Source organism: Anser anser, assembly GCF_964211835.1.
Source record: "Anser anser genome assembly, chromosome: 16".
In the NCBI taxonomy this organism is placed as follows: domain Eukaryota; kingdom Metazoa; phylum Chordata; class Aves; order Anseriformes; family Anatidae; genus Anser; species Anser anser.
This window is the reverse complement of record NC_139737.1, coordinates 791,945-812,601: the sequence shown is the minus strand read 5'-3', so window position 1 is coordinate 812,601 and position 20,657 is coordinate 791,945. Positions and strand designations below refer to the sequence as shown.

Below are 20,657 nucleotides of genomic sequence, written 5' to 3'. Positions count from 1 at the left end.
TTTCTCTCTCTGAATGTCCTTTGGATGTGGATTTCCAGCTGCCAGGATCCATTTGTCTCTGCAGTGCCCCTACACCATATGGCCCATGGAAAGGCCACGCAATTCAAAGAGGAGGCCGTACCCATAGCCAATAATCCGATAAGCTGGTACCTAACAGAAAGCACTTGTGAAGCTCCGGCCATGGCACCAGCTGTGAAGTCATGTACTTCACCCAGAGCTGGAAAACCGTGCGTGGCTGCACAGAGCTGCCCACCGGGTCCTCCCGACTGCCACCACCAGGAGCCGGCTGCGTCCCCAGGGCTTTTGGCCCCCGCTCCAGCCCCAGCCCCAGCCGCAGCCCCAGCCGCACACACATCTCCCTCCCCGCACCCCAGCACCCTGGGGCTGCACTGCAGAGGCAGCTCCAAGCCAGCGCAGCCTCCCTGGAGCACAGTGTGGGGACCGTCAGCAAGGCATGGGAATGGGGCTGAGCCTTCTGCTCGATAACTGAGCCACAGGGGGGGGAGCAGAAGGGCCAGGAGAGGGCATCCGCTGCTGGACTTGCGAGGTAGAGCGCTGATGTGCCCCACGGTGCCTCTTGTATTAGGGTCTGCACAGAGCCAGGCACAGACACACTGAGCTTAGGCCTTCCTACTGCCTTGTTTAGGGATGTATTTTCCCCTTGTTGTGTAAGATGCACTGGATAGTTTTATCTGGGATCTTAGCAATATATTTTATCTCACAAAGGTATTAACTGTTCAAGACACCGGGACAAAAGCACCCTTATGATCCGTGGGCTGACACCCGATCTGCATTTCTCACCCTAAAGGGGCTTTCCTGCGGCTGCAGGAACACAGTCTGCTGGGAGGGGGCTGGCAGCTGCGGAGGCTTATAGGATAATCCTCGGGAGCTGCTTCTCAGGTTGAACACTAAAGGAGCTAAAATGTCTCCCAGGGCTTTTCTGGAGTGCTCAATGGAAAGCCGGGCAGGACCTGAAAAATCACCTGCAGGTGTGTTTGTGGATACCAGTACGGCAGTTTGTGTTAATGCCTGGATGCAGGTGGTGGCTGGGATTTGCGTGGACACCTGGAGAATAAGCTGATTTTCCAGCATGTCTCCTTTGGTGTCAGCAGCAGCTTCGTGTGCTCCAGCCCACTGAGGCTTGGGGATTTTCTCCTTTCCTCTGAGCTCTTGGGTAACAGCACTGCTGATAAGGGGGTATCCAGTGTCCTATTGCTCAATACTCTGTCCTGTTTTACAAAGCATTATTTATACTGGGATATATTGAAACCACAAATGCTGCTTTATGGACCCAATCCACTAGCCCAGCTTTTACAAATTAGGCATCCTTCCCCTTTTCCTGCATCAGTTTTGCTATATAAGGACCCCCTGTTCCTACAAAGCAGAGAAGAGGTGAGAGCTGGGTGACCATGGACAGCTGCGAGGTCTCCACTTGATCAGGAGCTGAGCGGTGGAAGACCAGAGCCGAGCTTTGCAATTTGGGATAAGGCCAGGTAAAGGTGGGCAAAACAGTGGCACGCATTTTTCTGAGACTTGGGTACAGAGCCACCATTTTACCTGCAAGCCTTACAATACGCTCTGGTGAGTGAGAGAAACGTTGGGAAGATACTGAAAATGGTAGAAATGTAGCTAAGTGATCCTGGTTTATATTTAGCGGCTAGCCTGAAAACTCCGAAAAACAGATTGATAAAGCAATATGGGAACACTTCTCCGAAGAAAAGTGTCTTCATCTGACACAAAAAGTTAGGGATATTTTTGTATTTCAGGATCTTTCTAAAGTGATTGGTATTATTTTTGTTGTTCCAAGGTTAAAACATGCTATTTAGAAAAGAGTTGAAGGAATTTATTCCAGATATGAGTTGTTCGTGGCATGGCAGGATGAATTTGCACACCCGCTTAGGGATGGTTTTAGCGAGGGAAGCGCAGTGCAGCCTCTGGGCTATGAGTTACGATTTCACGCTGCAAGTTCAAAATCATGTCACAGCGACCGGAGATGGAAAGGAGCACGTTGCCCGGGTTGCACGTGAATGGCAGCAAGCAAATAGGTGCTGTGGTTGTGCAGACACTGGCTTGAAAAATCACCTACAGAAGTGCGTATGGATGCCTTCCCTCTTTCTGTGTGTGCGTGTGTGGGTGTCCAAATCTGTTTGCTGAATGCGGCTCAAACACACAAACAGTTTTGCTCCTTCTAAAGCTCAGGTTTGCTGTTCACTTCAAACTGTGCACCCAGCTTGAGATATCTCAGGCTTTCCTTTGCCTCCAGGGGTTGTCCACCCTGTTTCCCCTCACCCCCATTCTCCTTCCCCAGGTTGCTGTTGGCTGCCTCAGTGCCGGCGGTGTGAGCGGTGCGAGCCGTCCCCCGTGTCCCCGTCCTGCCACCACCCCCAGCTTGTCCCAGCTGGGGCAGAGGACACCATGCGAACGGCTCTGAGCGTCGCTGTCTTGTACGCCCTGCTGACCCCGACACTGGGCCAGGCACCAACAGACGCTGTCCTGAGGCTCAGTAAGGGTGTTCTGAGCGACGGTGAGTTGACCTGCCCTAACCAACCTCTGAGTCTTTCTTTTCTATTGTAATTAAAATTTCAAGTAGCCAGGCTGCCAGAAGGCCTCCTCGTGTGACAGGGACTAAACAGAGGTGCTGCCTGAGCCCTAACCTCGCCTCATGGTGAGGATCTGTCACCGTGCGGCCCCTGTAACCAAGCCAGGCCACGTGCTGTCTCACCTGGCTGGGCTGCGAATTCCCCTGAGCTGCTTCGCACAGGTCTGAACACTCTGCCTCCTGCCCTGGCATTTGGAAGACGCCAAAGCCCTTTTTCTGTCATACCCACAGATGGGTGAAAGGAAGAGCAGGCAGGCAGGGGCTGGAACGGGCGGTGACTGGGACGGGGAGCTCGTGCTGGGGCTCAGCCTGCGGGCGCTGCAGGAGGGGCTCTGCCCCGGGGCTGATGGTGCTCGGGGTCTCCAGCTCTTGCAGGCTCCCTGCGGCAAGGCAGCGCCCTCCGCGGCGCCCTCGGCGAGGTGCCCCTCGGCAGCGGAGCGCCCGGTGTGGATGGCAGCGGCGGCCTGCTGGGCGGTGGCCTTGGAGGGGGTCTCCTCGGCGGCGATGGCCTGCTGGGTGGTCTTACCGGTGGTTTGCTGGGCGGCGGTGGCGGAGGGCTGCTGGGGGGGCTGACTGGTGGCCTGCTGGGCGCGGGCGGTGATGCTGGCGGTGGCTTGCTGGGCGGAGGTGGGGAGGCTGGAAGCGGTCTGCTCGGTGGCAATGCCGGTGGGGGTCTTCTTGGTGGAGGAGGTGGTGGAGACGCTTATGGGGCGGCCCCCAGAAACGGCCTCCCTCCCAGGGGCTGGCCTGCAGCTGCTGGCGATGTCCCCAGGGGTGGCATCCCCCCGGGGGTCGCTGGAGGAGCGCTGGGCGATGGAGGTCTCCAAGGCACGGCGGGGATCCTCGGTGGCCCCGGTGGCCTTCTCGGCAGAGGAGGGCTCCTGGGCAGCGGAGGGCTGCTGGGAGGCGGCGGGCTGCTCGGCGTCCTGGGGGAAGGAGGCTTGCTCAGCACGGTCCAGGGGCTCACCGGGTAAGGAGGGCTCCGTCCGGGCTCCTTGCAGAGGGAGCAACCTCTGAATGATGCTGGGGGGGGGCTGCGGCTGTCCTTCAGTAGATGCTCAGATTTGGCTGGGAGCTGATGCTTTGGCAGAAATGCTGCCTGCAAGTCCCCCAGGTTTGCGTTGCTGGCTGCAGAAGAACCTCTTAGCTACACAAGGGGAGGTTAAAGGAGGTGGGAGTTGAGAAGCGCTTGCCCGTAGAGGGAGCACTGAACTGTATATCAGCCCTGGGCAGCCGATGCTGTTGTTTCCAAGCCAATGCTCAGTTATTTGCAATTTTCCTGTTTTAATTCTTATTGTCTAGCACTGAGCAGAAGCACAAGAACTAGCAATAATAAGGCAACTAGAACAAAGCTTCTGATAAAACTGGAAAATAAATGTTAAAACTTGGTGTCTTTTGCCATTTCTTGCCTAAATTCACCCGTCCCTCAAGCAGTCACCTGTGCAAGTGGCAGAGCCCGGGTGGTGGGCTGCTGTGCCCAGAGCCACCACTCGTGACTGTCCGTGCCCCCTCGCTGTCCCCGCAGGCTGAGGATCGTGGACCTGACGCTCCCCAGGGTGTCCCTACGGCTCCTGCCTGGCATCGGCGTCCACCTGAACCTCTACACCCGGGTGGCCCTCAATGGCAAAAGGTAGGTCTGGCTGGTGCCCGGCGCCTGCGGAAGCCTGGCCACGAGGGGTCTGGTGGGACAGAGCCTGCTCCTGTCCCCAGGAAGGGGCTGCTCCTCTGGAGCTCAGTCCTGTCTCCTGCACAGCCTCCTGGGTCTGCTCGACGTCGCGGTGGAAGTGAACATCACATCGAGGGTCAGGCTAACCATGGACGGCACCGGCTATCCCAAACTGGTGATAGAGAAATGCGATACGCTCCTCGGTGGCATTAAAGTCAGACTCCTGAGAGGGTGAGTGACGGCGACGTCCTGCCAGCACGTGCTGACTGCTGATCGCGCCTCGCTGACCCCCAGCCCGTGCCAGCGGACACCAGGGTGGGCACAGGGGTGCTTCCCGGTGGGCGGCTCAGCCCCACGGATGACTGCGGCAGCAGCAGCGCTGGTGACAGTCACTCAGTGGCCGTGTCAGGGGGCAGGAGCAGAGGGTTCCTGGTGGTGGCAGTCCCCCTGTGCCATGGTGCAGCTGCAGCAAACTGCAGGGTTCTCCTGCGGGGCTGTGCAGCCAAGCAGGTCACCCTGCAGCGGTGCAGGGTCTCAGAGGAACATCTCTGCCCCCTGTGCTGCGTTCAGTCTTTTTACCTGACATTGCACAGGGTCTGCTAAGATGTAAGCACTTGGCATGTAAAGCACAAAAACTACTTGGGCTGAGGTTGTTTCTGCTCATTTACAGAGCCTAGTAGAAAAAATGCAGCAATAAATTTCCCACTGGCTATTTTGGGATGCAAATTAGACTTATCTCATGCAAAATCCAAGCATACACAACAACACACTTTGCTGCTGCAATTGCCTTGCTCCAGGAGGTCTGCTCTACACGCATTTCACAGGGAATTGTTTAAAACTCATTTACTTTGCAGCAGGTTTTTTTTCCTGATGCTCCTTTGTTTTTCCACAGCCTGCTCCCAGTTGTGGATAATTTATTGGCCAGTGTCCTGAACAGGCTTCTTCCTAATCTGGTAAGTTGGAAGAAAAACCCCTTGTGGTGCGGCTTTGTGTAAGCCGAGCCAGGGCACACCTCAGTCAGTGCAGTTGTTGCCCAAGTGACTCCAGGTGAGCAGGAAGCATAAATCCCACCCTGGAAAGGAGCAATGAGTCCATCTGAAAGCTGTGGTGCTGCTCCTGCTTGTCCCAGAGCGGGATCAATGCCACTGCCCCAGGGGCTGCCATGGTTTGGGCTTAGGGGGGACACATGTCACCTCTCCATCTGTGTGGGAGAAACGGTGCCTGCCCCTGAAAGGCCAGGGCAGAGCCCGGCACAGACCTGCCCAAGTGCCTGGGATCTCCTAACGATGCCCGTGTGGTGGGCTGGGGTCTCTGCTCCGTCCCAGGGTCTCTCCATCCATCTCACATGGGCTCCTGGCACCCTGTGCTAGCCCTGCTTCCTCAGCATGCCGGAGGAAAGACGGCAGCACTGGGGGGTTACCGGGGGGGCTCCCAGCCCCAGCACCCAGTGCTGCAGCACCCGGGGCACAGAGGCAGGGACATGCTGGGATGTGCTTGGCTCTGAGCGTGGTCACTCCCCATCCCCCTGCAGCTCTGCCCAGTCCTCGACATCGCCCTGGGTCTCGTCAACGACCAGCTGGGGTTCGTCAACTGTAAGTACCTGCCCCCCCCCCCCTTCCCTTTGGGTCATCTCTGCCATCTGCAATGGCCATGTGGGGGCTGTGATGCTGCTGCCCCCAGACCCCACTTCTGTGCCACACCAGTGCCAGGACCCCAGGAGCACCCTGCTGAGACCCCTTACCCCCAGGAGCAGCCAGGGAGCAGCACCCAGCAAGCCTAAGCCACCAGCAGAGAGACCCCCGGGTGGGGGCAGTGGGGTGGACCCTCCGTTTCCAGCAGTGGCGCACACTGCTCCTTAGGGATGTGGCTCTGCTTGGAGCCTGGAGCTCTCAGAGACAGGGCAGAGCCCACACGCACACCAGGGCTTTGCTGGAGGAAACGCAGCGGGCAAGGGGAGCTGCACCCCTGCCCCATGGGAGCTGCTGAGCCGCTTCCTCTGCCCCCAGCACTGGTGCCGCTGGGTTTGCTGGGCAGCATCCAGTACACCGTGTCCAGCCTCCCCCTGGTGACCGGCCAGTTCCTCCAAGTAGACCTGAACGTAAGTCCTGCACCTTCTCTTTCCATTCACTACAAGCACTGTGATATCTCACACGGGTTGGGGAACAACTCCTCAGCTGTCCCCGGGGCTGCGCACACCGAGCCGAGGGTGCCCAGGGTGCTGCGAGGGGGCCACAGAGGTGCTGGGCTGGCTCTGCTCCCTGCTCCCGTGATGCTTGCCGTCACGGCAGAGCGCAGCGCGGTTCGCATTTCATGAGCTTTTGGAGAAGGAAATGCAATGGGATCTGCCTTGGCTTGGCTGTGCATGCAGGGATTTCACAATGACTGAACATGAAGTTAACCATAAAGGCAAATATTGCGAGCTTCTGCAACATTTTTGGCTTGTGCTTCCTTCCCTGTAACTGCAGACTGTTGTTGGGCGAGTAGCAGGAGGCCTGGTTGACTACCCGCTGGGAAGAGCAGAAAGTGTCCCCGCACCTCCAAGGGTCCCCATGCCACCTCTGCCACCGATGCCGGACACCAGCTCCTCCCAGCTGGGTCTTTCCGTGAACTTCCTCAGGTCGGTGCTGTCTGCCCTGCAGAAGGAAGGCACCCTGGACCTGGACATCGCCGACGGCATGGTGAGCATGGGAGCTCTGCCTGGCCCTGGAGGCCCGGGGCTGTCAGCAGTGCAGCGTGCACTGGTCTCACCTCGCAGTCCTCTAGCACCTCTCTGCCATTTACTGGGATCTGTGCTACCTTAGGCAAAAAATGCGAGTGAGAGACCACGAGGTCTCAGGTGTGTTATGAGGCAAAGTATGAGCTATCTGCTGAAGACCATCGCACTCACATGCAACTTTTCCTCCTTGTCTGTGACAGTTCCCTGAGCTTCCACCGCTGACGACATCGACGCTGGGAGCCCTGGTTCCTGCGGTGAGTCCTGGTTCCTGCCCACGCTGCAGCTGGCCCAGCCAGAGATGCACCTGGGGGCAGGGGAGATCCCCCTGCCTCTTCCTCTCAGAGACATCATTTCAGACACCCCATGGGCTTGAAAGAGCTTTGGCTTGGGTCCGAAATCAGAAACCACAGCAGGCCCAAGCCTAGTTTGCCAGCACCTCTCCTGGGTCACAAAAGCCCCTCGCAGCAGTCCCACAGAGAGGACCAGATGCTCCCGGGGGGCTCAGGGCATGCACAGTGGCTGAGCTCACACCCAGCTTGAGTTCACTCCCATTACCTGCCATACAGTCTTGAACTGGAACAACCCAGGAGCAAATCCATCACTGAGCGCAGCAATGCCCCAGCAGGCAGCCCATCCCCTCCTTCCCCCCGATCCTCCTCGCACGCTGCTCTGCCTGGGCACATGCTGGCAGCGACAGTTCCCCGGCCACCACAAGCCTCCTGCCTTCGGACGTTGCAGGTTTTCAAGGCGTACCCTGAGCCACACAAATTGCTGCTGAAAATTGCAGTCCCCGAAGCACCTGTGGTGACCTTAAAGAAAAATAAAGCCACGATCCAGCTCAAGGCTACAGCAGAGGTGGTGGTCGTCCACCCAGATGACGTCCAGAAGTTTCTCTGCCTTCTGAATATCGTACGTATAAAGCAGCAGCTGCTCAGAAATGCCGCCTTGTTGGAAGACTTGGCTGCTCCAGCTCTGTCTGAGAGCCTGTGTTTGTCCTCTGTTTGACCGCAGGACGCCTCCCTGCTGGCCCAGTTCTCTGTTGAGGGCAACAAACTGAAGATCAGCGCCAGCCTTGAGAAGTAGGACACGGTCTTCTGCCACCGCTCATGCTGGTGTTGGATGGGCCCGGGGTGGCGAGGGGTGCCCAGGCAGCGGGACGCGCGGTGGGACGCAGGGAACTGCCTGAACCTCACTCGCTTCTGCTTCCTCCTGCAGGACTGATCTCTTCTTGGTGTCTTCGTCTGTCGGCGACTTTGACGTAAGAACACGAGCAGCCTCAGCCATATGCGAAACCTGCTCCAGAGAGCAAAGTGTTGAGAGAGATCGGTTTAGGAGAATTAAGGGCCAATTGCAGAGTATCGTTTATGGCATTTTTAACAGTGCCTTTCTCTCACCTCTGCAGATGGATTTGTTTTATGGGTGATCCATGAACAGTCTTCAGAAAAAATCCTGTAGATCTGTGTGAAAGATAGTGACGGGAAGCAGGAACTATCCCAATAGCTGACCCCAGTTTACACTGGGGCAAATGCAAACAAGGCAGGGCTTCCCCCCGTTTGGCAGGGTGTGCACGCCCGCTGCGATCACCGCAGAGCCCGTGCAGCCGCAGCAGCCTTGGGTTTGGTACCCGAGCTTGGTGCGGGCCCAGCACAGCCCGGGGGGACTGCATCGCTCTGTCCACTTCCATCCCCGGGCTGTGCTTGTGCTGACAGGGCAGCAGGAATTCAATTTCAGGCCACTCTTAATGCCGGCTGGAACAGGCCTGTGGAGTGCCATTACTTTGGGACTAAAATTTGACAACTGAATGCTTAAAGGAAGTTCCAATTTCTGTGAAGTTGGGGATTTGCATGAAATGGGTGCGGAGCTGGAGCAGCAGGGGTTCAGGTCAGGTTCAGGCGGGACGGCAGGAGCACCCCCACGGCCCCAAGGACAGGGTGAGGCCGCGCTGGCCATGGGAACACAGCTCCAAGAGACCCTCTCCTTGTTGCAGATCTCGCTGCTGGAGATGCTCGTTGACAAGATTTTTGATGTCGCTTTCCTGCCTGCACTGAACAGTAAGGGAGCTTTGATGCCTCACTTGTGCTAGAGCGCCCACCGCACGAGTCTCCGCACATTTCATTTACCTCGGCTGGGTACGGTGGTGGCGGTGGGATGGCTCGGCGGGGCCAGACTCACTCCGGGCGGCAGTGCTTTGCCGGGAGGCGAGCGCACATCACGAAGCGCCCCCGCCAAGCCCATGCTGCCCCCCACCAGTGGGTGCTGCAAACCCCAGCACACGGCGCTGGGCCCAAGGGGCACGAAGCCTCGTGCTGGCCGGGGGTGCGGGGAGGGGGTGGCAGGGACACACCGTGCTGACCGGGCTGCCCCGGCCCACAGGCGTGCTGGGCAGGGGGGTCCCGCTCCCACGGCTGCTGAACATCGACTTCACCAACGCCGACATCGATGTCATCGAGGTGAGTGCAGCCCCCGCTCCCCGGGGTGCGGTGCGAAATGTTTCCGAGTGACACCGAGCCCTCTGCCGCACCAGGACCTCCTCGTGCTGTCGGCGTGAGCCCGCGGCTGCAGCGGGACCTGCGGTTTTCCACGTCCACCACCCGAGAGGTGGGAAGCCCAGCCTGCTCGAAGCTGCCCCACGACATTTCGCGCTCTGCCTGAAAGGGCAAAACAGCAGCTTGGTCTTTTCCACAGAAATGTTGCATCCTCCCTATGCTGCTTTGAACACAAAAGAAAGCAAGGGTGTTTTTTGCCTCTGAATGTTGCGTTTTGGACTTTTCTTTTTGCGGATGCTCAGGTACCTGTCTGCTGGCAAGCGCCGCCTTAGATCGAGATGCTGCACCTTCCCTCAGGGACCTGAAGCCCGTGGGGTCTCCTGCTTATCCTCCTGGGGTGGGATATCTCCTGGATCTCTCCTTAGATCAGAGTGTGTCTCAGTTTCTGTGAGTGCCTGGTTTGGGGCTAGGCAAGGGCCCGGTAACAGCTCCTGTGTCCTGTGTTTGTACACAACCGGCGGGTACACGAGCCCATCAGTCTTTCCATGCAAAACCCACTCACCTGAACACAAGCCCTTCCCCTGGTTTTGGGGAACCCTCTGGGCACGACGAGGCGAGCTGGCTGCCTGCCCGCCACGCTGGAGCTGCGGTGCCGGAGGAGCCCTCGCCCTGTCCCCTCCCAGCACCTTTGGGGTGCAGGGGGCAGGGGGCAGGGGCCGCGGGGCAGCTCGCTGCCCGCACCTCTGAGCGATGCCCAAACTGCACAGGCTCTTTCCTGCGGTTCAGCTGCTGTCGGAGCAATGAGGCTCCTGCTAACTTCAGGCTGTCAAGCCACCGAGCACTCCTGGGGTGAGGGGAGATCTCTGGGACTGCTTCAGTAACGCTGCCTTCGAGCCTGAGTCCTTTTTCCAACCCTGTTACACTCTGAAAGCTATCTGGAGCTGAGGCTTAGGCTTTTCCTCTCATCTTTACTGTTCTTTTTCCCTTCCTATCAGCATTTATTTCCCCCTTTGCTTGTATTTGTTCTCTCTCAAGCCTGCTTTAAATTGCTCAGATCTTCCTTTGAGACACAAGCCATCTCCTGCTTACCTCTGGGTAATGCGTGGTTTCCACAGAGCAGCTGGCACTCCATAAATCCACACACCCTTTAGTTTTCGACAACTTTTTAAAATCAGCCTTATGCTGTTGCAGTGCATAATTCGCTTGCTGGGAGGCAGCTGTCCTCTCACTACACGCAGGCAAAACCCTGCTAACCCTGATGGAGCATCCCCTGTGGCAGAGGTGCCCCGAGCCCCCCCTGCAGCCAGCCAGGGACCAGGGGCATCCCCAGACCCCACACCACAACCCTGGCTGCTGTGTGGTCATCTCACAGGGGCCACGACGCTCAGCACAGGGGCTGGGGTCTGCCCATCCCAGGCAAATTTGGAGATGCAGCCAGGAGAGGGGGAAGAGAGAGGGATGACTGCCCTGGGACCAGGGGATGCCCTGCGTTGGCTGCTGCTGGTGGTGCCAGCTGATGCCTGGTTCTGCCTGCAGAGCACAGACCTGTCCCCATCCCTGTCCCCATCCCCGTCCCCATCCCCATCCCTGCACTGACACAGCTGTGCACCCCGGCTGCTTGCAGTTTTGGTAACAGCACTGGGGCTGCAGGGCAGGAGGGGGCTGCCCCCTGGCTTGGCCAGCACTCCTGCACCTCGGTCCGTTGCTAGTCAGGCTGGCACAGGGCTCGCACTTCCGAGCCCACACGGGGAAATTATTCCTATTTCATCCTTCCCTGTACTTTCCTTGTTCCTGCACTCTGCTGGGTATATAAGAGCTGCTCCCTATCAGCAGCAGATAAGAGGCTGTAGGCAGCTGCACAGCAACTTCAAAGGGCTCCAGGTAAGAGGCATAAAGGTACCGTAGCCACAGAACTCCTGTTCCCATTAGGCGACCTACAGCAAAGTGTAACTCGGCTTGAAAAAGCAAGAATTTTAATGATGTTTTCCTTTGATTTCTGTAGCAGCATTTAATCATTTATGAAAATTAATTTTTAAAGCCAGCAGAGCTCTTGCTTGTCAAATTCCACATTTATTTTTGTTGTTGTTAAGTCTATTATAATGACTGAGCTAGAAGAAATGACTAGGACTCCTTTAATTGTTCTTGTTGACCAGAATTCAGAACAATTTTCAGCTTATCAGATCTAATCTCAGCTGGTATGAAGTAAGCACTTATCTGCAAAGCCATGCATACATTTTGCATGTACAAGATGCTCAGCTCACTTAAATGTGAGTGACCAAGGAAGTGTACTGACTAGTTGGATATAGTTAATACCTGCATAGATATTTGTCTGCTTTGTCACATATTCTCTCTAAGAGCTCTTTTAAAAGACCTGAAACCCATTTTGGCATCCTCTTACAATGCTATGCACGTCTTGCAGAGACCCTCCAACAAATCCCACTGATTTTATTTGACACAATTCTCAATCGAAGCTGCTCAAGCCTCTATCTTTCTCTTCTGTTCAATAATCACAGCTACAGGAGCTGTGCATCATTACGTGCTGATCAAAGGGAAAATGTAAAAGACAGTCTAGTGAATTAAAGTCTAATTTAATTGTGCCAAGAACTGTCATAGAGGGATTTTTTTTTAAAAAGTGTCTGGAACAGCTAAGTTGTTCAGAATGACCTAAATAACATTATTTCTTAGTGCTGAAGCTCTGCAATATGCAGATTGTACTTTGTCTTTCACAAAGGAGACAATGCCAGGCTGGCTGGGCCCACGCCATGGGCTGTGCAGGCGTATGTATGTTTTGTTGGACTTGAGATCTATAGAAATGGCTCGGCGATTGCATTTTTCCCTTCTTTGCAAACACGTTTATTGGCATAAACCAGCATGTCACAGTTCTGGTCGCAACCCCAGGAAGACCAAGTGGTGTAGGAACATGAGATCCAAAAGGGTGATCTCTTTTCACTAGAGGCAGCTCAAACACAGAAAAATGGGCTCTCTTCATAGGCTTGACTGAAGCAAAATGAGAAAAACAAACAACCTGACCACGGGGAAGTGAATCTGATTTTAGCTGTGCTTTGAGCTTTCATAATGCAAGGTGTTCTTCACAAGGTGGAGAAGGACGTGGCTTTGACACACCATTTTTTATCTGGCTGTGCCCTTTTATCTGTTCTTATTTCAGGGCCATTTCTGAGCAGCTTGAAGCAATCCATCTCTCTCTCTGCAAGGTCCTCCTGCCTCTTCTCCTTCCTCCCGCTCTCTCCAAAATGCCATTTTCCTCCCCGCAGCCTCCCTGCGATGCCAGGCAGAAGCTCTGCACCAGGGTGTGGGGATGGGAACTGCCCTGGAGCAAGGCAGCTCCTTGCTTCAGACAAAATGCGACAGTGAGGGAGGTGGGATGGGGGTGTGGGGGCCGGGGATGGTTCCCGGTGCTGGGGAGGGGTCCCAGGGTAGGGGGGAAGCCCTTGCCCAGGGTGACGCACGGGGAGGACAGGGAGTGGTGGGGGCCCAGGGTCACCGCGTCCCGCTGCCTGGGCTGATGTGGGTTTCTTGGCAGGTACTGAGACGGAGATGCTGCCCCTCTGGTGTCTCACCGTTCTCGGGAGCCTCCTGCCCCCCTCCCAGGGCCTTCTCAACCTGGGAGGCATCTTGGGGTCTGGCCCAGCACAGCCCACAGACGGTGAGCTCAGAGGTTTCCCCGCTGGGTCCCCTCGGTGCCGGCGCGTTCCCACACTCCAGTTGCCCGCACCCTCCGGCACTGCCAAACTGGCCCCCACCTGGGCAGAGACGTCCCCAACAGGGACTCACCCTGGAGGAGGAGGCACCACAGAGGGATTTGGGCTGGTTTTTAAAAGTCTTAGCTAAAAGGGAATGACCTGCCAGCTTGCTCAGTCTGTCAGGATGAAATGCGGGCAGCAGCCAGGCAGTCCCAGCTGGCACGAAGCCTGGCGGGGACGGGGGATGTGGTGTGAGGAAGCATTTTTGTTTAGCAGTCAAGATGCGCAGGGTGACCCTTTTGCTGGCAAAAATGATATTCTGAACAAGGAAGATTAATAACTGGGACTCACTTGTTGCAGGAGGTCTGCTCGGTACCAATATTCTCAGCGGTGAAGGTCTGATCAGCAAAAAAGGTGGGCTTCTTGGCACTGGCCTTCTCGGTGACGGTGGGCTGCTTGGTACGGGCCTTCTCGGCAGGAAAAGTCCGAGTAGTGAAGGAAGTCAAGGTCTCCTTGGCACTGAAAATGAATCCAAGAATGCTGGTGTCCTCGGCACAGGCCTCCTTGGTGGGGAAGGGCTCCTCGGCACCGGCCTCCTCGGCAATAAAGGCCTTCTCGGAGAGAAAGGTCTGCTTGGCACGGGGCTGCTTGGAAAAGGAGGTCTTGTAGGCAATGGAAGTCTACTTGGTCTCGACGGTCTTCTGGGTGAAGGAGGACTGCTGGGCCAAGGAGGAGTTGGAGGACTGCTGGGCGAAGGAGGAGTTGGAGGACTGCTGGGCCAAGGAGGACTTGGAGGACTGCTGGGTGAAGGAGGACCGCTGGGTGCTGTAGTCCCTGACAAGTCGACACAACACTTTTCCTTGTAAGTCAGAGCAGAAGCACGGCGGTGGTACTCACTGCAGATCTGTGGCCCTTCCACCAGCTTCCCTGACATGGTGACAGCTTGTAAGAGCCTGGTGTTTTAAAACTAAGCTTTAGTAGTAAAAAATAGCAATAGTAAAAAAAAAAAAAAAAAAAGCAGTAGTAAATAATAGCAGATACTTAATTGGCATTTTTCTAACAACTAATGCCCAGAGGTGGGGGTTCCCCTAAAGAGGTGCTCCAGGGCGGGACCAGATCCTTCCTGTTACACAGACCACCAGTACCTGGCCTGCAGCCCACATGAGGGGAAATTCCAACCACACACAGGTCCAGGAAAAGTCTTTCCCATGAGGGTGATGTGACTGCAATGGGCACCCCGAGAGGTGGGGGAATCTCTGTCCTCGGAGGTGGCCAGGACTCAGATGGACGCGGCCCTGAGCAACCTGGTCCTGCTTTGAAGGTCTCTCCTCTTGGAGCAGGGGTTGGCCCTTCCCCACCTACACCTTTTAACCAGGGCTATCCATGTAGGTAGCAAGTCCAATGGGTCGCAGAAGAGACTGTAGGGCTTGCTCCTGCCATCTGCTGTGCAGCAAGCTTGGCTCGCAGCAGCCTGGCTTGCTCCTATCTCAGCTCGGGTTGGCTTTGGTTTCAACCGCCAGGTTGAAGGTGCTGAGCCTGGACAAAGCCCGAGCATCATGGAAGGTCCTTCCTGGGGGTGAGCTGGTGCTGAACCTGTACTCGAAGCTGACGTTCAGCTTGCCAGGGTGAGCAGGGCTGGTGGGCGAGCAAAGCACAACGGGTTTATGGGGTCCCAGGGGGCTGGGGGAGCTGGGGCAGTTCAGGGGGCTGGAGAAGCATCCGCAAACGTTTGGTTCTTAGGGGAGCTTGTGCACTGCAAGCGGCTCTGGAGCTGCTGTGAATATGCATTTGCAATGCATTTTAGAAATCCTGTTCTCCTTAAGAGAAGCTCTTGACTTCACCAAGGCCCAGATCTCAACCCCAAGATGCTGGCAGAGGTGGTGATCCTGCTGTGAACAAGGTGTTGGAAGCAAAGTGCCAAGAAGGCTTCATGCTCTTTCATGTAGATGAGTCCTTCCTTCCTCTGAAGTCCGAGCTGCCCTGGAGCCCCCCGTGCCTGTTAGCACTCAGGGGCTCGATGACCTGCTAACCCGAACAGGAGCCTGATGAAAGTCCTGAGATGAAAACAGTCACAGCCGAGCCCCAGCTTGCGTCTCAGCCACAGAGACTGCTTTTCTGTGCTTTCATCTTCTCCATAGCCCTCCAAGCCACAACAGTTATTTCCTTACTTTTCAGAATATTTCTCTTTCTGAGCGGATCTTCGGTGGAAACGAACATCACGTCCCACATTGCGTTGACACAAGACACCCCTGGTGACCTCAAGTTAGTTATTAAGGATTGCAGCAACCTGTACGGTGGCATTAAAGTCAACCTGCGAAAGGGGTGAGTGGGGGAAATATTCACCAGCCCCATGCTAATTTGACATGCTGTGCAGCTTCTCATTCGGAAGTCCTGTGGTGGTTTGCAAGGACAGAGCCACAGCACGCAGGAGCCGAGTCCAACCTGGCCTTACGTGGGGCTTGGCCACGGCCCTCAGCACAGACGTGCATTTTGCCCCTGGGCAGGTTTCTCCCTCCCTCACCTCTCGGGGCTCAGCCCCCCGAGCTGCCCAGCTGGGCTCTGATCCCCGGGCTGCAGAACCCCAGCACTGCAGGGGGAAGGTTAGCACCAGGAAAGCCTCAGTGGCAACATGCAGACTAAAAGGAAGCTCCGTTGTCCAGCCATCAGGAAGCTGTGGGATTTTTCTCATATAAAAGCCATTTTTTGAGAACCCTGTAAAGGAATGGGAAGTTGGTATGTGCATCTGGAAATGGTTAAAATACTGTGCAGGACTAGCCACGGGTCAGCTCTTTGCATGTTTGCAGTGGGGCAAAATTTCAGTCTCAAATCTGGGCACAGATTTACCGTTAACAATCAGATTTCACTAAGCAGATACTAAAAGTCCTGAGCACCTATAATTCCTGCTAAAGCCTGGGGGAGCTGTGGGCTTGCAGCATCTTTTAACATCAGAGAGAAGAGAAGAGAATGCGTGTTCATCTTCGGTGCTCACAACATCGCAACCCAGCGTTGTGCTTCAGATTTGTCTTGATTCTGAGACCTGGGTTTTGTCAGCCTCCTTGGTAATTCCTGCCTTTTTCCCCTTCCAGCCTCTTCACCAATTTGGTGAGCGGTTTGCTGAACTCTTCTCTTCGGTCTCTCCTACCTGCACTGGTGAGTGCAAGAAATTCTGCCATGTAAGAAGGTTTGGCTGAAATCAGTGTTCTTCCCACAACCGTGCAGCAGATTTACATATCCGTATCCATATGTGTGTGCATGTACAGACACACACCCACGCTCTATAACTGAATTCTGCAAACTTCCTTGATCTTTCTTACAGTCAGGATTTATTTGTTAGAAGCAATTCAAATTCCATCATGCAATGTTACGGGATAATTTGTAACCAATTGCTTTGTGAAATGCCTTTTCGTACAGAGAAGGTACGGTAAACAGAAGCGACAGCCTCACTTAGAAAAAAGGTGCTTGTTAGAAAATCTTTTATTCTGTTAAATAGAAGCTGTGCTGTTTTGAGAAGTAGTCTGAACAATTTATATTGCTCTTTTTCCGTGGAGGAAACTATGCTCTAGGAGCTGATTGCTCCATCTTGATTTAAAGTCTGTGAGACTCAAAAGATATTAGTGAAACGAGTTGCTACAACTACGATATTCTCACCAAGGTTGTTCCACTTATTACCATTGCAGTTTTGCCCATTAGTGAATATTTGGTTCAGCATCATCAATATCAAACTACAATTTCTCAACCGTAAGTTGCGAACTTTTCTATATAATTTTTATAGCAACACATGGCTTTTCTGTGACTGGTGTTTCTGCCGGCAGAGGATGCCCTCAGCAGAGCAGGGGGCATGGGGAAGGAGCCGCTCTGCTCGTGGCAGGGGCAGCTCTGGTCCCCCCCCACCCAGCAGTGTGTTGGGGTCCCGGCCGTGGCTCTGCTCCCGCTGCCCGCCGTGGTGAGAGCGTCACGCACGGACCCTGCTGTCCTTACTGTGGGGTTTATAATTAGGACCAGACCCGGACTGCTGCAGCGAGGCAGCCCCGGCGCGTGGCCCCCAGAGCCGTGTCTGTCCCTCCCCAGCTCTGCTCGCCTCGAGCCAGGCACAGGCGCAGTTGCTGCTTCACTCCACGGAAAGTTTTCACGATGTCACCAAAGCATTTCATACACCAGATAACTCCAGAACAACGGCTTTCACCACCTGTGAACCCAGGGGGTTTGAGACCCACAGGAAAGATGAGAATTGGGAACACCTTGGGGGCAGGGACTGCATTTCCCAGGCACTGCCCCAGCCCTGGGGGCTCTGGGCAGGACAGGGCTCTGCAGGCAGCCCTGCGAGCCTGGCGGCCTCCGCCTCTCCTTCTCCTTCCCTCTCTCTCCACAGGCATTGTCTTTTTTGGACTCCTTGGGAAAATCCAGTCTGCCCTCTCCAGTTTCCCGGTGACCTTGGAGCATTCTGCGGAGCTGGACTTGCAGGTGCTGCCAGCGCCGGGTGTAGCCCTGGGACCTGGCTTTAGGGATGGTTCTAGATGGAGGCTCCCGCGCTCCCCAGCCTTCTCCCATGCCCTTGTCTCCTCCCGTGGCCGTGTCCCCACCGATAATAGAGCAATGGGACCTGCCCTGCCCACACGCTCTGCCGGGTCTGGCCCCGACCCATCCCTCACCTTTCCTCACCTTCCTGCCTTCCCACAGCCGCAGCGCCTGCATTCACACCCGTTAACGTCTCCTTCTTTTTTTGCAGAATTACCCCTTTCCAGCTGTCTTCATCGACTGGCTCCTGCAGAGTAAGTGCAGCCCCAGGGGCAGCCCTGGGCTCCGCAGGGTGCCAGGAGCGGGGTGGCAGTGGGGGCAGCGGGTGGGATGAGGACGTGGTCCTGGCACAGGTACAGCCAGGAGCAGGTCCTGCGGCTACGGGCGGATGGGGTCGCACCGTAAAACGAGGTCTGTGTGCTCCTGCTCATGCTCTGTACGGCCCTGGAAAACTCACTTCACCTCTCATAAAAGGATTTAATAATATTTACTTAGTAGGAGTGAATAATGGTTCTCAGGATGCTGTGAGGATTAATTAATATTTGCAGAGGTGATTGTAAGAGCTTTAAGCTTCATATGCATGCAAAGTTAATATATAGAAGAGGGAAGAAAGAGTTGGAAGCCATCCCAGCTTCCCCAGAGGTGAATTCCTCAGGGCACTAAATCATCTCTGCCCATAACGCCAGGGCTCCCCGGCACAGGCGGTGCACAGCAGGGCCCCAGGACAGGACCGCGGGGCTCGGCTGGGCCGGGGGCTCTCACGTGGCTCCGTCTCTCCCAGTTGCAGGCATCGATGCCAGGAGCACGCAGTAGGCACAGGGCCGGCAGTGCCTCAGGTAAGGATTTGCTCACTGGGGACGGGGCTCAGAGCTGGGCGTGCTGGTGCTGGTGCTGGTGCTGGTGCTAGGCAAGGTGAGCCCGACGGGGTGAGCCTGGTGCCATTGCTGGGAGGCAACAGCGGCTGCTGCACCGAGCTGAGCTGCTCCCGCGCTGCCCCCGCGCTGCCTCAGCTCCAGCATCCCCCAGGTGCCCCCCGGCCCATTCCCACCGCTGCACCGGGAGGAGGAGGAGGAGGAGCGAAGGGAGGAGGATGATACGATGCACAGAGAACAGACATGAAAACGGGAGCAATACAACCAAGAAAATACGCTATTTCTTCTACCTTACATTTCAGCCTCACCAGGATTTGGTGGCTCTGCCAGGCTGAGCCGTGCCAACTGCAGTGCTGCCGCAGTGCCAGCGGCAGGAGCTGCGGGTCTTGCCCGTGTGCTCTCCTGGCTGTCGTGGCCGTACGTTCACCGACAGACAGTGGCCTGATCCACAAGTCCTCCCCAGGCAACTGGGGCTGGGTTCAGGGCCGGTGATAGCCATGGCGCGGGGACAGGTCTCCAGTGCGTGACTGAGGCAACCGGCAGCTGGCGGCGAGTCCTTCCACAGGCACTGGCCCCACGTGAATGTTGTGAGCGTGCACCACGTGCACCAAATCCACAGAAAGGAAAGAAAGAAAAGGGACAAACGCTGATGAAATGTAAAGTCTTTGTCTTTGCTCTCCTCCTGCTTTGTGATTAGTTGACCACTTGAAAAGGAAATTTTTCTGTTTCCAGTGATTTCATATTGTTAAAAAGTAGGAAGAAAGGCCTACAATCTAATCTAAATATGTACGTAGCTGATTTGTTCACAGTTACGCTTTGAACTGATCAGAGTACATGCTATCCTGTCTTGTAATCTCCAAGTGGGTTTGGATGTGCTGCATTGTGGGTGAGGCCGATCCACATCCCTTCTGTTACTCCTCGCAATAAAAAGGACTTTTCTTCATCTGCATTCAGCACGTGATTTGGTTTCTTTCCACACTGCCAAAGGAGTTTTGCATTTGCAAGGGTTTTGCTATTTATCTCCCCTATCAGCTACAGGAGTAACTTGCCTGCAAAGAATATTTAATAGGCAAGTCTGCTGGAAAGGCGGGGAGCCACGACGAGCTGCAGCCCCAGAGTTGGGCCTAACCCCTGCCCAGCGCTGCAGGTCATGCCTCCCTCGCAATTTAAAGTAGCTGCAGAAATGTGGTCAATGAGAGGAATAAATATTCCCCTCATTTGTATTTATGCAGATTTATTCTGCCCTTGTCCCTGAGCTGCTGGTTCTTTTATTCCCTTTTCCTGCTCCCCGCTTGTTCCCAGCGATCCGGCGGCTGTTTTGACATGAACAAACGCGTTCCTCGCTCGCTGACAGGGTCGGGGCTGGGACCCCCGGGACCCCCCAGGCGTGTGGCCGCAGAGTGCGGGGGCTCGGCAGGGGCTCCCTGTGGCCGAGGCGGTTTCCTGGATGCTCGCTGTGCCAAAAGGCTTCGTGGGGCTGCTGCACCGCCAGCGGGCCCCTGCCCCGATGCGCCTGGTGCCAGAGGATGTCACCAGCTTCTCTCCTGGCAGTTGCGTTCGGCCTTTCATCGGCCAGCGTGCCTGCTGCTAGCAGCGTTCTGCAGCTCCGGGCATCGGCACTGTCCCAGGGTGCTGGCGGGACGCATCCTGCACCCAGCGAGCACAGAGGCGCTGGTACGGATGTGTGACGAGCAGGTGTCCTTCCCCTGAGAGGGCCTGCCACAGTAAATGCTGACGTGCTGGGGGCTTGCACTTCGTGCCAGTGATGTGTGCGTCCAGCAGCAGGATGAGCCCGTGCGGCTGGCTGCCCCTTGACAGCCCCGTGAGGAGGCTGCAGAGCTCGGTGGTGCAAGGGAGAGACAGATCTCACTGCCAAATTGCCCAATACGCAACGCCTCGCCAGGTACATTTGGCTTCCAGTCCTAAGGAAACAGGAGGAACAGGATGAAAGAAACTGCCAGTTCTCAATTCAAGCTCACCGCCTGTGAATAATTTCAAAGGCAGGTGTAAAGATCTCCTCCATAATCCTAGAAAGAAAATGCCAAAAAGCAAATCCGTCCAGGTGGCCTGGCACAGCCCAGGCTGCTGCTCTCCCTGCTGCT

At 55.7% G+C, this 20,657-nt stretch overlaps 2 protein-coding genes across 6 annotated transcripts; both read left to right on the top strand.

Annotated features, from left to right (window-relative positions):
• Positions 1 to 110: 110 nt before the first annotated feature.
• Positions 111 to 11,109, top strand: BPIFB4 (BPI fold containing family B member 4). 2 transcript variants are annotated; one of them, XM_083801996.1, is made up of 16 exons: positions 111 to 1,493; positions 2,309 to 2,524; positions 2,966 to 3,569; positions 4,125 to 4,229; positions 4,353 to 4,496; positions 5,158 to 5,218; positions 5,797 to 5,857; positions 6,272 to 6,363; positions 6,731 to 6,943; positions 7,182 to 7,235; positions 7,720 to 7,890; positions 7,993 to 8,060; positions 8,197 to 8,239; positions 8,969 to 9,032; positions 9,355 to 9,431; positions 9,506 to 11,109. In XM_083801996.1, exons 2-16 carry the CDS (start codon positions 2,416 to 2,418, stop codon positions 9,527 to 9,529), a joined length of 1,890 nt encoding a protein of 629 aa, XP_083658122.1. In that variant the 5' UTR covers positions 111 to 1,493; positions 2,309 to 2,415; the 3' UTR covers positions 9,530 to 11,109. The 2 variants fall into 2 exon arrangements, with proteins under 2 accessions (XP_083658122.1, XP_083658121.1); XM_083801995.1 differs by having other exon boundaries at positions 9,355 to 11,109.
• A 139-nt stretch (positions 11,110 to 11,248) lies between these two features.
• LOC310882784 (uncharacterized protein) lies at positions 11,249 to 19,504 on the top strand. 4 transcript variants are annotated; one of them, XM_083802008.1, is made up of 12 exons: positions 11,249 to 11,348; positions 13,009 to 13,131; positions 13,529 to 13,582; positions 13,727 to 14,030; positions 14,689 to 14,793; positions 15,344 to 15,490; positions 16,255 to 16,318; positions 16,846 to 16,906; positions 17,538 to 17,629; positions 17,895 to 17,937; positions 18,465 to 18,519; positions 18,710 to 19,504. In XM_083802008.1, exons 2-11 carry the CDS (start codon positions 13,023 to 13,025, stop codon positions 18,494 to 18,496), a joined length of 1,011 nt encoding a protein of 336 aa, XP_083658134.1. In that variant the 5' UTR covers positions 11,249 to 11,348; positions 13,009 to 13,022; the 3' UTR covers positions 18,497 to 18,519; positions 18,710 to 19,504. The 4 variants fall into 4 exon arrangements, with proteins under 4 accessions (XP_083658134.1, XP_083658133.1, XP_083658131.1 ...); XM_083802007.1 differs by having other exon boundaries at positions 11,251 to 11,348; positions 13,529 to 13,919; positions 13,974 to 14,030; XM_083802006.1 differs by adding an exon at positions 12,634 to 12,679 and having other exon boundaries at positions 11,306 to 11,348; positions 13,529 to 14,030.
• Positions 19,505 to 20,657: the final 1,153 nt, after the last annotated feature.